The sequence below is a fragment of the Calypte anna genome, chromosome 8 (genome assembly GCF_003957555.1).
Source record: "Calypte anna isolate BGI_N300 chromosome 8, bCalAnn1_v1.p, whole genome shotgun sequence".
NCBI classification, from domain to species: Eukaryota; Metazoa; Chordata; class Aves; order Apodiformes; family Trochilidae; genus Calypte; species Calypte anna.
The window spans coordinates 26,144,581-26,160,661 of NC_044254.1; the positions used below are offsets into that span (position 1 = coordinate 26,144,581).

General features: G+C 56.1%; 1 protein-coding gene across 2 annotated transcripts; it reads left to right on the forward strand.

Moving 5' to 3' along the window:
* Positions 1–827: 827 nt before the first annotated feature.
* Positions 828–15,624, forward strand: ACOT11 (acyl-CoA thioesterase 11). 2 transcript variants are annotated; one of them, XM_030455113.1, is made up of 18 exons: positions 828–992; positions 4,570–4,645; positions 6,130–6,328; positions 7,347–7,416; positions 8,649–8,699; positions 10,076–10,136; positions 10,364–10,465; positions 10,972–11,107; positions 11,378–11,534; positions 11,974–12,093; positions 12,183–12,327; positions 13,227–13,282; positions 13,417–13,483; positions 13,564–13,647; positions 13,758–13,891; positions 14,176–14,307; positions 14,385–14,511; positions 14,606–15,624. In XM_030455113.1, exons 1-18 carry the CDS (start codon positions 970–972, stop codon positions 14,759–14,761), a joined length of 1,896 nt encoding a protein of 631 aa, XP_030310973.1. In that variant the 5' UTR covers positions 828–969; the 3' UTR covers positions 14,762–15,624. The 2 variants fall into 2 exon arrangements, with proteins under 2 accessions (XP_030310973.1, XP_030310974.1); XM_030455114.1 differs by lacking the exon at positions 8,649–8,699.
* The last annotated feature ends 457 nt before the right edge of the window (positions 15,625–16,081 follow it).

Below are 16,081 nucleotides of genomic sequence, written 5' to 3' on the forward strand. Positions count from 1 at the left end.
GTCACTGAGGCCCTGAGCCCAGCACCCAGTGCATCCCGTGGCATCAGATACTGATGCTCAGTGCCCACTGTCAGAGTTTGCTCTGTTCCAGTCCTTCATTTTTTTCTTTACCAAAAAGAAGAGAAGCCTTGTTTCCTCCTGAATTTGTTTAATCATTTCACCTCTGGCTTTCCAGCAGCAACGCATGAGCTGGCTGTGCCTGCAAAGAGCCTGGAGCCAACTCTTGATAACCAAGATTCACTTACAAAAGTGGGTAAATCAAATGCAAATAGAACAATATTTCCCCAACCTCCCCCCCCCCAGAAAAACCCAATAATCTGTAGTGACACGGTGATTTGCACTTTATTTCCTGTTCTAAAACAAACAAACAAAAAAGTTTTTTATTATAAGCCGCGTTTTTCGTCCTTCAAAGGTAGCAGGGACAGGGAGAGGCTTGGGTGGATGGGAACAGCTCTGTATAAGTTTCTGGAGGCTTTTCTGGCTGGCTGGGGTGAGGAAAACGATATATTCAGGTAGGTTTGACTGGAGGAGCCCTGGGGAAGCAGCCAAGTACCCTGGTGGGGTAATGGGGGTGATGCGAGGGGTTGGGGAGGGGGCTGCTGGCCGGGGAGAGCTGGAAGGAAGGCAACAGCACCCTGCCCCAAGGATGGGGACCCCAGCTGCAGATGTCACCAGCCCTGTCACCTTCCGAGGTGCAAACCCCCTCCCCCCAAAAAATAAATTCCGGAGCACCGTCCATTTTCCGGAGCGGCTCAAGATTTGCCAAGCGCTACCTTAAGAAAAGTTCTGCCTGACCATATTTGAGGAAGCCGAGGGTGTGGGCTGGCCCCGTCCCAGGGCCCTGCGCCAGCCCCTCTGCCAGACGCCGGCGCTGGGCTGACTGCGAGCCCGTCCGATCGTCCGTGCAGGTGTCCGGACCTTTCTCCTTCTTTCCTCACTGCTCGGCCATCGTCTCATCGCCACCCACCAATGCTCAGCTTCTTCTGGCTGAGGTGAGGGGCTTGGGGACAATGGGGACAAGCGCTGTGCGTGTGTGTAGAGGGGTTGGGACACCCTGTGGGGGCTGTGGGACCCGGCGTCTGACCCCTCCGTGGTGGCTTCTCCTGGCTTGTCCTGGAGCCGGGAGGCTCTGCTGGAGGGGGGGTGTGGGGTGGGAGCCCCTCATGTGCTGCCCCCCTTGAGGGTGTCCGTCTTGTCCTTGGGGTGTGCAGACTGTCACGGTCAGCACGGGGACGTGGCACCTCCTGGCTGCAACAGCACCCCAGCTCCCCACCCCAATGTTTTGTGGGGTGTGCCGGGAGGGTTTTGGCTCCAATCAGCCTTTTTGCACCTCAAAGCAAGGGGCAGATGTTTGGGAAGTGTTGGCACGGAGCTGTCTGTTGGGAATGTTTTGAGAAAGGCAAAGGAATGGCAGCGTGGGTGGCCAGATGGGGTGGGTGGCATGACACTGTGGTGGTTTCCACCCTGGTGGGCTTGGCTGTGGTGGTCTCCAGTGAGAGGAGACCATGGTGGAGATTGCCACAGGCGAGCCCATCAGGATGGAGATCACTGCTCCACCAGAGTGTCCTCCCCTGTGGTCTCAACCAAGCGTGGTGGTGGGCACCACCACCACTACCAGGCCCTCCACTGTGGTGGTCCCCACCATGGTGGTCCAAGCCACCATGGCTGCAACTGGGACGATGCCCACTATGGTGGTCACTGACTTGGTGGTCTCGACTGTGGTGGTCTTGCTGCTCCAGCAGTCTCCTCCCCAGCAAGGCCGTGGGTGTCAGGGCAAAGGTGCTTGGGCTGGGCCATGTTGTTGGGTGTCTCTCTCACAGGGTGACAAACAGCTTTGCTTCCTCCTGAGCTGGAGTGCCAGGTGACCTTTGTCTCCCAGGATTGTCTCTGGGGGGACTTCACCTCCGTGCTGGCAAACCTGCCCTGGCCTTTCCAGGAGCTGCAGGGAGCAGCTGGGCAGGAACATGGATGGGGCTGTGGGCTGTGAGCAGGGCTGGGGATGCTTCATCCAGCTTTGATCTAAGTTGTCCCCATGAGGGACATGAACGGGCTGAGGGGGCCTCCTCTGGGCTCACCCTGAGGGATGATTTTCCCTAGGTGGCAAATATAAACCCATTGGTCCCTTGTCAGAGGCGTTGTCCTGATGTCCCCCCCCTGCCTTTGGCCCTTGCTTTGCACTTTCCTGGCCCCGTGCCTTGCTTTGCTCCAGGAAACTCACAAAAATACCACTCATAGGTTGCCTTGCCCTTTCTTCTGGGCTAGCCACTCTTCTGAGGTCCATCTGAGACCTGCCACAGGATCAGTGAACAGACCCTTCTCATCCCAGTAAGGTCACTATCCCAATAGCCTTGTGAAGAAACCAGCACCCCACACATGAGAGACCAGCATAGGTCTTGTCCTGGGGACCCTGCATCATCCCAGCAGGCTTGGGACGATGGAGCTGGGCCAGGCTGGGCATCTCCTCACCACTTGCTGGTGGGGTTCCCACTGGAGAGAACACCTTCTCCTTGCACAAAACCTGCCTGTCCCATCTTGGGCTGGGTCTCAGGGGAAGGAGAGCCCTGGCTGGCCCTTAGAGGTGGCAGAATTTCCCAAAGTAGGTCAGGTTAATTTTTTAACGCGTGCAGATTTGCTTGTTACCATGGATATTGCTCAATTATACACCAATAATCCCCCATGAGAACTTCATTGTCGCTGCTTTCCTTCTCCCCCCCCTTTCTTTTTTCTCTAAATGCTCCCAGGGAGGGATAAGGACACACTGAGGGGATGAGGCAGGGGTAGAGAACATGTGGGTGCTGCAGGACCCCTCTGACAGGGTGTAGGAGAGCAGTGGGGTGCTGTGGGGCTCCTCTCCCCCAGTGTTTGCAGGGTTTTTGGGGTGTCCCTCCCCTTCATACTGACTCCCCTCCCCAGATTTGCTCTTTGTGGGCTCTTTATGCCTTTGGCAGCACAGGAAGCGAGCATGGCAGGAGGCAAGAGAAATATTCAGCTGGAAGGGTTTTCTAATGCAAACTTTTTTTCTTTTCTTTTTTTTTTTTTTTTTTTTGGGTAGAAGTGGGTCACTCGAGGGGTGACAGAGTAAGAGCATCATTGCCTGGGTACTCCATCCTGTTGCCATGGTGACCCGAGGGCTGTATCAGTCAACAGCTTTAAAAATGTGACAGTTGAGTGAGGCTGAAGATTCTAATGAGGACAGACACTTGCTCGCTTCGTTCTGATAACCAAATCCTCTATAAATACCCACTGGCTGGCTGGTTCCTGCTCTCTGGAGCACATTTGTGGGTGCTCCCCTTCCCTGGGCATCTGAGTGAAAACATGGGTTGGGAAATAACAGGAGTGGGGGGAGGATGCAAATGAGATGGCTCTGTTTGGTTTTTTTTCCACCTCCTGCTGACCCAGCCCAGGGGACAAGGTGACCTGGGTTTCAGGTTTAGGTTTCTGTGGTGTGACCTGAACTGCCTCACCTCCAGCTGCTCTCACTGCCTGCAATAAAGCACACCTAAAGCTTGCCCAGCTTGCTAAAGAGGAGATCAACTCTTGCACCAGGCTCTTGAAGGGGTGAACGAGCCCTAAGGAAGCTCCCAAGCCTCAAGAGCAAGGCTGGAGGAAGCAAAACCAGCAGGGGTGGGAGGATTTTGGAAGCTCAGCAATGCCACTTGCATCCACCAACTCCAAGCAGCCTCATTTCATCCCAAACACAAGGGGTGCACACTGTGCTGAGCCCCAGTGCCAGCCCCCCTGAAGAGCTCATGGAGCAAGAGGCAAATCTGCAGCTTCCACTTTTTTAGACAACACTTTGCCAACTTTTTTGTCCCATGCTTTGGGGAAGGAGCTGCTACCTTGGGCATCCCATGGGAGCAGGATTCTTGCTGGGAGAGCTGACAACACCCCATAGGTGCTGTGTGTAAAAGCAAATTGTCAATAGGAAGCCTCTTCCCAATTCCACTTGCTCTTTGGAGCAGCTCCCACACTGCCTCTCCATCCAATGCCACCTCTGTGTCCAGTCTGGGCCCCGTGGCAGTGCATGTGCAAGGACACCTGATGTCTTGGGGGGGATGCCAGGACCCCCCAGGGCAGGGCAGAGGGGCTTGTGCAGGGCTCTTCCATTTGCTACCCCCGGTACCACCCGTGTGCAGTGCCAGCCCCGCCAAAAATACACTCCCAGCTGTCTTGTGACCCTGGCAGTGTCACCGTGCTGGCCGGGGGACCTTCAGGACACAGCCCTCTGTCACATGCAGCAACACGGAAAGTACTGACACGATGTCACCAGCCAAGGAACGGGCCACAGCACGGCGACCTGAGCTGGTCCCAGCACCCTGAAATAGCTGGGAGCTTTTCCATCACTGCTGGCCAGCCCTGACCTGACCCTGGAGGAATGGCCAGCACAAGCCCTGGGGCTGTTTTGGCTCTGGCCCCCCCCTCTGATAGGTGCTGGGGACAAGGTGGGACATCCCACGGTGCAGGTGACTCCGTGGCACCCACCAACCCACGCTGCCTTGTTCCACGGGTGCCCTCCCTCTCGGCTCCTCTCGGCCCTGCTGTAACCACAGCCACTCTTCTCCTTTCCAGGTGTCTCATAAAAATGGTCAAGGGGGATTTTGTAGCCCCTGAAGAGATCTTGAGCTTCTGTTGCAATGGCCTCCAGGTACCCCCTGTGCCGTGCAACTAACCCCCATCCTCCTGGTGGCTACTAACCAAGGCTGGGCTGGCCCGGGCCGGGGCCACCACATTCCCGGCACCGGCTCCCTCTGCATCCATCCCCTCCCCACATCAGCATCCTCGGCGTTTTTCTGCCTACAGTGGGATCAGGCCCGTTCCCATGGGGTGCTGTCTTTTTCCCGAGAATATTGAGATGCCAAAAGCTGGGAAAAGGAACGGGGCGGGAGGGAGGGAAGATCTCCAGCCGGGCTGGCTGCTCGCTTTGCAGCAGGAGGCTTTGGAGCTCTTTGCATTGCTGGCTCCTACCCCAGAGCCTGCTGGCTTCCCGAAATAACTCTGTTGGTACTTGTGTAGGCATTTTGGCATGCTGAGAAACAGCCGGGGAGGTTTGCAAAGGGGTTCGGGACCTGCGGGAGGGGCCCCGGCAGCCGGGGGTCCGTCTCGGTGCGGGATGGAGAGGAGGGAGAGGGGGGAGAGGGGGAGGGGACCCTTTCCCCATCGTCGTGGTGTCCCGCCTCTGCTCAGCCGAGGTTTGTGCTGTGCCTGGGATGTGGTGTACCAGTAGCTATGGAAACAGAGGTTTAGACCCGCTGGAGAAAAAAAAAAAAAAAAAAAAATTGCTATTCTGAGAGGCGCTGAGCCCGGGGTAGTCGGGAAAGCTTCATTTTTTTCAGCATCAAGCCATCTTTTAAAAGAAACCGGGCAAACCAAAGGGCGAGGGAGCTGCTGCTGCAGCCAGGGCTGTGGATGGGAGCCGTGGTGGGAGCAGAAGGCGGAAGGAAGGGCTGTAATGAAGCCCAGACAGCTCCTCATGGCTCCTCAATTACTCACCGGGCTAACCGAGTTCACCCCTTGTGTAACATGCCTCACTTGACAACTAATCAGCTATTTTTCTTGCTGGCACAGTGGCAAATACCACCCTTCCCGGTAGCACCACAACCCCAGGATGCTTTTCCCCCTTCCCTGCTTCTAGCAGCCAGGAAAAAAAACAGTTTTTGGTGTTTCCTTTGGCAAAAGGGGGGTCTTGGGGGAAAGCTGTGGAGCCCTGCCTGGCCCTGTGTGCAAGCTCTCCCCAAACCATCCTTTGCTTCAGCCCCCTGAAAATGAAGCTGTGGAGGGAGGGAGTGAAATTCCTTCCCAGAGAACTGATTGATTTTGGGAGGAGGATTTGCAGAGTTTATGGGAAGCAGCAGCAGGGTTAGGTGATAAATGGCCCGGGAAGCTGCAGCAATCCCCCATGGAGATCTTTTTAGAGAGATTTGTTTGTTTGTTTGCTTCCTTTTTGGCTGCAGGCATCACGACTTCGGCAAGGGCTGGGTGGGTTTTGGCGGTGCTAGGGGCTGTGGGTCCGGGTGTGTGTGTGTTGGGGGGGGAGGGGATGCTGCGGGGCTCACTTTTTTTTTTTTTTCCTACGGGGATTTTCCTCTCACTTGAGTACAACGGAGCTTTCATCCCCCACTCCCCTCCCAGGGCTCGACCTCTCCACCACGTGCCCAGGAGCCAGGGGAACGGGAGGAGACGTGGGGGGCCATGGCGAGCCCCTCGCCCCCCTGCAACCCCACGGAGGTGCAGATGAGCCAACTGGTGCTGCCCTGCCACACCAACCACCGCGGCGAGCTCAGCACCGGCCAGCTCCTCAAATGGATGGACACCACTGCCTGCCTCTCTGGTACACCCCATCCCACTCCCACCACAACCCTGAATCCCAGCGGGATGGGAGGGAAAGGACCTGGTGGTGCATCCCCCCCCCCCCTCCACCCAGGTGCTGATCCAGCAGCAGCATCTCTGGGGAGCTGATGCCAGCTCGGGACCCACGTCATGGCATTTTGCTGAGTAATTAGTGAAGATGGAGCAGGGGGGGGGGGGGGGGGGGTTTGAGACGTGCACTGCAGCACGCACGGTTGCTCAGGGATAGATGAAAATTGCTGTCTGCTTCTTCCAAAACACTGCCCTTTTCCTGGCCCGGTATGCAGGGCATGGGGTGACCTGGTTGGTGATGTCCCTGGAATCTTTGGGGTGGGTGGGGATGGCTCGGATCCTCTGCTGGGCAAGAAGCTCACCCTGCTGAGCGTGCTGTGGGTCACTGAGCACGGGGAGAGGGGCAAAGGGGTGCAGTGTTGCAGTGGGATGAGCTTCCCAGGGAAATTTTGCACTTTGAGGTTCCCAGAGTGCCAAAGGAAAGCTGGAAGAGCAAGATGGCTTTAAAATGTTTGCTGCATATGGGGAGATGATGTTGCCTGCCTGAGCATCCCTGCAGCAGCTGGAAGCATCGAGGGGATCATAGGATCATGGACTGGGCTGGCTTGGAAGAGACCTTAAAGATGATTTAGTTCCAACCACGGGCAGGGACACCTCCCATTAGACCAGGTTGCTCCAAGCCCCATCCAACCTGGCCTGGAATACTTCCAGGGAGGACAGGTTGGATGGGAAAGGCAAACATCTGGGCAGCTGTACCTCCCCCTTACAGCACACCCTCCAGACCCTTAAAACATCTGCAAACCCAGCACAGGGAAACCCCAAACCCCACAAAGGTGGCAGGGGGAGGGACGAGCAGGGAAAGGGACACCAGCCAGGTCCTCATCAGGTGTCACCAGCCCTGGGGTGACACAGCTGTGGGGCACACGTGCCCCTCGCACGCTGGTCGTGCTGCTGCAGGTAGCTGATGGGGTTTTGTTTTTTCCTTCCAGCTGAGAGACATGCTGGCTGCCCCTGCGTCACAGCTTCCATGGATGATATCTATTTTGAGCATACCATTAGGTAAATACTGGGCTTGCCAGGGGGGGGAATGCGTGGGGGAAGGTCAGTGGGTTTTTTCCTGTCTGCCAGGTGCAATGGAGATGGCAAGGCTGGAGCTGGGATAGGCAGCAGCGTGCTTGGGAGGGGAAGGGATGGGGTGGCAGTGCCAGCCCCTGGGATTGAGGCTCTGGCTGTGCTGGGGGGCTGTGGGGTGACTCTCTGCTCTGATTTATCCACTGTCTGGTTGCCTGGAGAGCTCCTGCTGGGTTGGCTTCCCAGTATTTCCTCTGACTCCAGCTCCTCCCTGGCTTTGTTTAAGGAATGACTCTTGAGTCGGTGCTCTGGAAAACTTAAATCTTGCAAACCCTGTCCCTGCAGCAGCCATAGGGGTGGCTGCCAGAAGAAGTGTGATCTCCCTGCATGTCACAAAATGAGATGCACAAAGCTGAGCATTGCCTGGCCCAAATCCCCTCCCTAGGGATCTGCTGGCCACAGGCTGGTCTGGCAGAACAAGCTGTGGCCTATAGGATCCATACATCCCTGGCTGTGAGTGCTCCAGCTCCCAGGAGCTCCAGCTTTCCCCTGTGGGTTTTGGGAATGGGAGGATGGACCCAAGCACCACCCCAGAGCATTAAATCAATCCCTGCAAAGCATTTGCCCCTCCTTGGGGTGAGCTGGGAACCATTCCAGGGGGCCAGGGAATTTGTGCTGCTCCTGACTCAGATCCCACTTGCTGTGTTCTGGATTAATGCTCCAGACCTGGGGCCTGGCAGGGTTTTCCTGTGGTTTGGAGGCAGAGGGAGCTGATGGTGGTGTTGACTGTCTGCTCTCCTCCTCACCCACCTCTTCTTGCTGTCTTGCCAGCCTTCCACCACGAGGGAGGGACCCTCCAGGGGAAGGAAGGGGCTGTGGGTGCTTGGGGGCACCGAGGAGACCCCAAAACAATCACTGACTTAAAAATTCACCACTGGGTATCATTTACTCTCCATCCCTCAGCACTGCCATGTGGAAGTGCATCCTCCCAGGAAGATGACACCTGGGTTTGTGGGGCTTTTACTGCACCAGCTGGTGCCGTTTGGTAAGGAAAGGGATGATAAATTATTTTTTGGGGGGAAGCAACACAGAGAGCCGGGGCTGCCAGTGGACCCCTGCCCTTGGCCAAACCCAGCTGGAGCGCCCAGCTTCTCCGTGCCACCACTCTGTCCTTCATCTCTAACCCTCTCCATCCATCTTGCTCTTTCTTTTCGCCCCAGCCAGGCGTCCACAAACCCTCCTGGGCAGCGGGACGGGAGGAGCGGTGTCTGGTACGGATGTTTGCAGCCCTAGAGCAGCCGCCCTAACGCAGCGCTGCCGTGAGTTGGGAGCATCCATTAACCCTGCTGAGCCTGCATGGAGCCTACCACCTAACTCTGCTAACCTCCTGCCATCTCTCAGAGGGGCACAGGGCTGGGGGCTGTGCCCTGGGCGGGGGGACAGCTGGAAGCAGCCATCCCAGCCTCGTGCCATCCCTGCCTCCAGCCAGAGCCAACGCGCAAAGCGTAGTGAGTAGGAGATGGGATTATGGTTGGCTGAAGCCAAAAGTTGTTGGCCTGGGGTGAAGGTGGAGCTTATGGTTCCAAAGGAAGGAGAGGGTAGCTTAGGTCAGGTGTTAGGAAGAAATTCTCCACTGTGACCCTGGAGCAGGCTGCCCAGAGAAGCTGTGGCTGCCCCATCCCTGGAAGTGTCTCAGCCCAGGTTGGATGGGGCTTGGAGCAACCTGGGCTGGTGGGAGGTGTCCCTGCCCATGGCACTGGGGTTGGGATTGGATGATCTGAAAGGTTCCTTCCATCCCAAACCATTCTATGAAACACATGCTGGCTCTCCCTTGCTACTGGGTTTAATCCCTCTATGGAGCAGACCCGCAGTAGCACTCCTAGGGCTGACTTTCCTGCTGATTTTTCTGGCATCAATCTCCTTTAGGAATATTTCTGATTTAATGATGCATTTGATGAAGACTCTGTTTGCTGTCAGTGTCCTTAATAAGCTGCCTTTGCTCCTTTAGTCAGTACCAGTCTGGAGCAGGTCAGGCTGCAGAACTGGAGCAGTTTCTGTACTCTGAAGCCCACTGAAGGCTCCTGGGCAGGAGCAGTTTGCTGCCAGCAGATGTTTCATGTGAGAGATGGCACAAAATACCCCTCTCAGCTCCTGCCTCCTGCTGTCTCCCAGTATCCTAAGGTGTCTGTCACTGGGAGACCCTGGAGAGGAGGAGGTTGAGGACCCTGCACCCTTTGGGCTGCTGCTGCCAGCTGAGGGCCCCCGTGGGTGCCCTGTTGTGTAGGATGGCACGTGGGATGCTGGAGGAGCTGTTTGCTCTGGCAGGAGCATGCACGCCTGCATGGTGAGGGTGCCAAGCAAGCTTCAGGCACCTCTGTCCCACCAGGAACCCTGGCAGCACCCCAGACATGGGGATCTGTTTGCAGAGAGCTGCTCAGGGGTGACATCTCACTGCTGGGATGGACACCTATGGGCTCCCATGTCTTGAAGGTGACAGTCCTCCGGTCCTGCTGGCCATCCTGGCATGTCCCCACTGTCCCAGACAGCTGCTGCCATGGTGGGGAGATGCTCAGCAGTGGCACATCGGCTGGAGAACCGTGGGCTGTCACCCCTGGTGACCTCTGTGCACTTTCTTTCTGTTTTTCAGTGTTGGGCAAGTTGTCAACATCAAAGCCAAAGTGAACCGAGCCTTCAACTCCAGCATGGAGGTTGGTGTGTCTCCCCCTGACCTTCACATCCCAACCCTGTCCCTGTCCCCCATCCCATGTGCCCATCCCCACCACCCACATGTGACCATTGACCATGGCCAAAAGCAAAATTCCCAAATCCTCCCAAGCTTTGGGTCCCCCATGTCTGTCCCTCCTGCTGTGCCTGGTGGGCTGTGGGTGCCTGGGGGTGCAGAGCTGGCTCTGAGGGGTGCTGTGCCCTATTCCAGGTGGGCATCCAGGTGAGCTACGAGGACCTGTGCAGTGGGAAGCACTGGAGCATCTGCAAGGCATTTGCCACCTTCGTGGCACAGGGACATTTTGGCACCAAGGTGAGTGGTGGCCGGTGGCTATGGGGGGTTGGTGGGGGCAGAGGTGGCAAGGAAATGGGCTCTCAGAGGAGGGATGAGGTGATCTGGACTTTCCATCATGGTGCGTGCCATTGCTTTGGGGCTCTCTGCACACAACTGGGGCCAGAATCCCTTATCCCATGTGTGTGTGACAAGGGATCATGGACCCAGTTGTGTGCATGGGGGGTGCTGAGGCTCTGAGCGCTGAGGGCACCTCTTCTGTGCCCAGGGAGGGCAGGAATGTACCTCTTGGCTGGTTCTGTGGGATGGCTCCTGGGCATCAGTGCCCATCCCTGCTGTAGGACACCTCCTGGGGGATCCTTGTTGGGGTGTAGGCGACATTTCATAGAATCAGAACGGGTTGGGTTGGAAGGGACCTTAAAGCTCATCCATCATCATGGGCAGGGACACCTCCCCACTAGACCAGGTGGCTCCAAACCTGATGCAACCTGTCCTGGAAGACTTCTTGCCCCCTGTCCCCTGTGCAGGTGAAGCTGAAGCCCGTGGTCCCTCAGACGGAGGAGGAGAAGATCGAGTACAGCATCGCCGCCGAGCGCCGCCGCATGCGCTTGGCCCACAAGGACACCCTCAAGGACCTCCTCACTCGCATCCCTCGTGAAACTGGTACCGTGTCCAAGAGCCTGGGCTTCCAGACCCAAAATAGCCCCAACACCCACCAGTGACACCCTTCCTCAGTGGGGAAAAGCAGCCATCACCGCAGAGGTTTGGGAATGTCCTCCCCGTGAAGGGATGGGGCTCATCCCCACCATCCTGGACGCTGTGGAGGTGTTGGTGCAGTGGGAGGATGGCTGTGGGGAGAGAGGTGAGGGTTGTTGGGGTGCCAGGTGTTGGGGTCCTGCTGGCTGATTGATCCCCCTTCTCTCCCCATGGCAGAGCTGGAGACACGGGATGGCAGCGTGGCGGTGCCAGCAGAGAAGACACGGGTGGAGAGTGTGGAGCTGGTGCTGCCCCCACACGCCAACCATCAGGGCAACACCTTTGGGGGGCAGATCATGGCCTGGATGGAGAATGTGGCCACCATTGCAGCCAGGTGACACAAAGAGGAGTCAAGGAGGGGGGTGGATCTGCTGTGCCAGGAGAGGGCACAAAGCCCACAGGGCAGTGTCTGGCCAGGTCAGGCCACAGTAGGGACCCTCCAAGGGCCTCATTCCCAGTACATTACTCTTGGATGATGCCATACAGGGAGTCCCATGGGTGTGTGGTGCTGGAGGACCCCAGGGAATGGTTCACACTCAGCCCAGTCTCCTTATTGTCCCTTCTAGTAACCACAGGGGTAGTGGATCAATCCTTGGACTTGATGATCTCAGAGATCCTTTCCAACCTGGCCGATTGATTCTCAGGGCTGGTTTGAACAGCTGAAATCCAGGGCTGACATTTTTGAGGATCTCCTCAGCTTTAGGCTTTGTTGGGGGGGGGTTCCTGGGGCTGCTGGGGTGCCATGCCCAGGGGTTAATGCCTGCTCCCTGCAGCCGTCTGTGCCGTGCCCACCCCACTCTGCAGACCATTGAGATGTTCCACTTTCGGGGACCGTCCCAGGTCGGGGACCGCCTGGTGCTCAAAGCCATCGTCAACAACTCCTTCAAAAACAGGTGGGTGCCAGCAGCAAGGGGTCCCCACCTCACCTTTCCTGCTGCCTCCCTGCAACCAAATCTCTTCTTTTTCTTCTCTCCACTCCCAGCATGGAGGTGGGGGTCTGCGCTGAGGCCTACGGGCAGGAGATGTCTGGCAACAGGAGGCACATCAACAGCGCCTTCATGACCTTCGTGGTGCTGGACCAGGAGGGTCGGCCCCGCAGCTTGCCCATGGTGGCACCTGAGCCAGGGGTAAGGATGGGCAGGGCTGGCTTCTCCTTGTGCTGGCAGGGGGCTCCTGGGAACCCTGCTTAGCCCTGAAAAGCTCTCAGGTTCATGACAAAACAGAAGAAGTTTGGTGATGGTGGAGATGGAACTGCTCGATAGCCAGGGAAAGAAATTGGTTGCTGGGTATAACTGGTAATGAGATAAAGCACTTGCCTGTGCACGGACAGGGATGGACACTCCATGCAAAGCTCAGCCTGCAGGTTTGGGCTTCACTTTTCTGTAATTCAGGGAAAAGGATGCCACCCCCCAGGTTGTTTTTACCTTTCAAAACAACCTCATCCATCATTTTGCTCCGATCCAAATATTTGACAAAATCCGTCACTCGAGCAGGTCGGGGAAGGTGAAACAAACACCCTTCTGCCTCAGGGCACATCAGAGCTCAGCTTCTCCTTGGCTGGTCCTGGTTGTTTTCACACCTTAAAACTGGGCTTTTCTTCCCACCCTGCAGGAGAGCATCTCAGGGCCAGAGCTGGGCTGCCTGAAACCACCTTTCCACCTGCTTTAAAGCACTGCATTCTTGCTTTATCTGAAATAAGCTGATTTTTGGTTTGTTTGTTGCTTTTTTCCCCCGGGAGGGGCTGTTTGCACATGCTGGAGGGCATGATTTGTGTTTCAGTGGCTGTTTGCCACAGTGAGGGTTTGTTCCTAATGTGCCAGCACCCATTGCTTGATCACAGTAGGGTGTGGATGCTGAAATAGCTCCCAGTTAATCACTACCCACCCCTGCCAGCACAGCCAGGGCAGCAGACAGAGTGCTGGGGCTTTTCACCACTGTTTTTGCCCACTCCCCCAAAGATATATTGGATAATTCCCCCACACCCTTCTTTTTGCTCTTAACCTAACGTGCTTTTCCCATTTATCAGGAAGGAGAGAGGAGGTACAGAGAAGCCAGTGCTAGGAAAAAAATCCGTCTGGACCGGTGAGTGGGAAAAGCAAGTGGGATGCAGAGATGGGGGAGGAGAAGGGGGGAGGCTTGACACTGGGGCACAGGGACAGTCTGTGGGTGGTTTGTGTGTGTCCCCTCCCATAAGAGAAATTGTTCCTTTCCTGCAGAAAATATGTTGTCTCCTGCAAACAGACCGAGGTGCCACTCTCTGTGCCCTGGGACCAAAGCAACAAGGTATGTGCTGCACCACGGAGATCCTGCCCCTGCCCCCCTGCCTGCCCCTTTCCCCCTGACCCCCTGTCCCTCTGACCCAGGTTTATCTGAGCTACAACAACGTCTCTGCACTGAAGACACTGGTAGCCAAAGCCAACTGGATACTTGCCAGAGAAAAGGAAAAGGTACCAAACCCTGCCCTGTGTCCCCAGATTGCTTCCTCACCCCCTGAGCCACACCATCCCAGGTGGGGGGGCTGGGTGGCGGTGAGCTCAGGTGTCCTGTGCTCCCCAAGGTGAGGATGTACACGCTGGAGGAGGACAAATTCCTCTCCTTCCGTATCGAGATGTCAGTTTCCATCAGTGCTGGCAGAGCCTTCTCCCTGCTCTCCGACCTGCGGCGCCGGCACGAGTGGGACAGCCACTACGCGTGAGTGCTGCGGGGCTCCCCAGCCTTCCCCCCAAAAAACCACAACTCTAAAATCAAACCTCATCACTCCTCTGGGCTTTCCTGGGACCAAGTGTGTTGCCTCAAAGGCATCGTGACTCCCGGAGACCTCTCTCTGTGAATCCTTCTTCTGGCTCCACCTGGGCTGCGATTTGTGGCAAAAAGAAAAAAAACCCACATCTATTTTGGCTCCCCCAAAATGTTGTAAATGTGGAGTTGGGGGCCACAGCAGGGTTTCTCTTAACTGGTCCCCTCCCACCTCCCAGGAGCGCAGAGCTTGTCCAGCAAGTAGATAATGATGACATGATCTACCACGTGGTGAGCCAGACGCTCAGCTGCGAGAACAAACCGCAGGACTTTGTCATCCTGGCATCCCGGCGGAAACCTTGCAGCAGGGGGTAAATGTCCCTGTCCCCAGCCTCCTGCTCCCTGCCAGCTGGGCTATGCTGGCTCACTGGGCTCTTTTTTCCCCCAGGGATCCCTACGTGGTGGCATTTCGGTCAGTGACATTGCCCACCCATCCCGCCAGTGATGTCTTCACGCGAGGGGAGACGCTCTGCTCCGGCTTCTGCATTTGGCCGGAGTCGGAGGAGATGAGCAAGGTGGGATGCTGTGGCCATGCCACGGGGCTGTGCCACCCCTACCCCATTGGGGAGGCTCCTCCTCACCCTACTAACCACCTCCCGTGCCTTGCAGGTGGCTTACTACAACCAGGCTACACCAGGGTACCTTAACTACGTCACCACCAACGTGGTGGGGCTGTCCTCCAACTTCTGCGCCACCTTTGAAGCCTGCGAGAAGTTCCTGCTGAAGAACAAGGAGGACCTGATCATGAGGCTGCAGAACCTCTAGGGCTTGGGCATCTCTGCTGACTGATGGACAGAGAGATGATGGGGGAACCTTCGGGATGGTGGTGCCAAGACCCTTCCTCCCGAGGGGTGAAGTCCAAAAGTCCAAGGGTTGGGGTGGAAGGGCATGACAGTACCGCCTCACCCCTTGCACTGACGTGTCATGTCTTTTCTTTTTTTTTTTTTTTTTTTTTTTTATGTAGACATTTTATAAGCTGATGTACAGGACCTTCTAGTTCACTTAATGCTACTTGAATCTTTATAAGATCCCAAGTCTTCCTAAAACAGTTTTGTTTTGGTTTTTTTTTTTTTTACTGTTTCTTAATGGGGGGAAACTGCTTCCCGTTGAGGCAGCGAATGCAGCAAGGGGACAGGGATGTGGGGAGAGTGCTGGGGTGGTCAGTGGAACATCCTGTTCCCCCTGGAGCTGCTCCTGGCAAACAGCCCCTGCTCCCTCTCCGGGCTGGAATCCCACCCCACAGGACTGTGGCAGGAGGGTCAATAAAAGTGCATCCAACCTGACCTTCAACACTTCCAGGGAAGTGGGCAACTGCTCAGTGTCTCTGGGCAACCTGCTCCAGTGTCTCACCACCCTCACAGCAAAGAGCTTCCTGCTATCTAATGTACATCTCGGGTTTTAAACCACTCCCCCTTGTCCTATCACTCTATACTCTTGTTAAAAAAAAAACAAAAAACCCTCCCCAGCTTTCCTGTACCCCTCAAGTACTGCAAGGTGGCTCTGAGGTCAGTTTGGAGCCTTCTCCAAGCTGAACAGGCACCTTCTGCAGTATGTGATGCTGCCATCAAGAGAAGGTTTCAAGGATTTCACAGATGCCTAAATAAATACATTGGAAATTATATATAAAACCACAACCTGTATTTATCTATTTTGCAGGGGGAGTGGGATGCAATTTGATGGCAGTGCCTCTCCCAAGGCTCTCCCTGCTGTAATTTACACCCCAGGACAGCCGGGGAGGGGAGGAGGAGGAATAAAGTAGGCAGCAGAATTAATGGGCTGCTCCCAAGTTTTGTTTTAATTAATTTCCAAAGCACTCCTTGTAGCAGAGCAGGCAGCTCCCTCTAAGCTTCCCCCCCCAACACCTCTTCCCTTGCTCTTGTGCTTGTGCCAGTGTGGGGGGCCTGGGCAGCAAGGTGACTCTGGAGCTGGACCTGGTTCTTCCAGCCCCCAGGGCTTTTTGGTTAAAGTGTGCAGAAGGTGTTGCTGTTTTGAAACATGGGGACCTCCCCTTGGCCAAGAGGCCTCTTTGATGGTCACTGCGTGGGCAGGCATTATTTGTCAGGGCTTTTCCTTCTCCCCTTCTAT

Bases quoted from the DNA above. Each gene is read 5' to 3' on its own strand.
- ACOT11 (XM_030455113.1), top strand. From the start codon at position 970: ATGCTCAGCTTCTTCTGGCTGAG. The intron at 993-4,569 runs GTGAGGGGCTTG...TCTCCTTTCCAG, and splicing joins CTCAGCTTCTTCTGGCTGAG to GTGTCTCATAAAAATGGTCA. The intron at 13,892-14,175 runs GTGAGTGCTGCG...CCCACCTCCCAG, and splicing joins GAGTGGGACAGCCACTACGC to GAGCGCAGAGCTTGTCCAGC.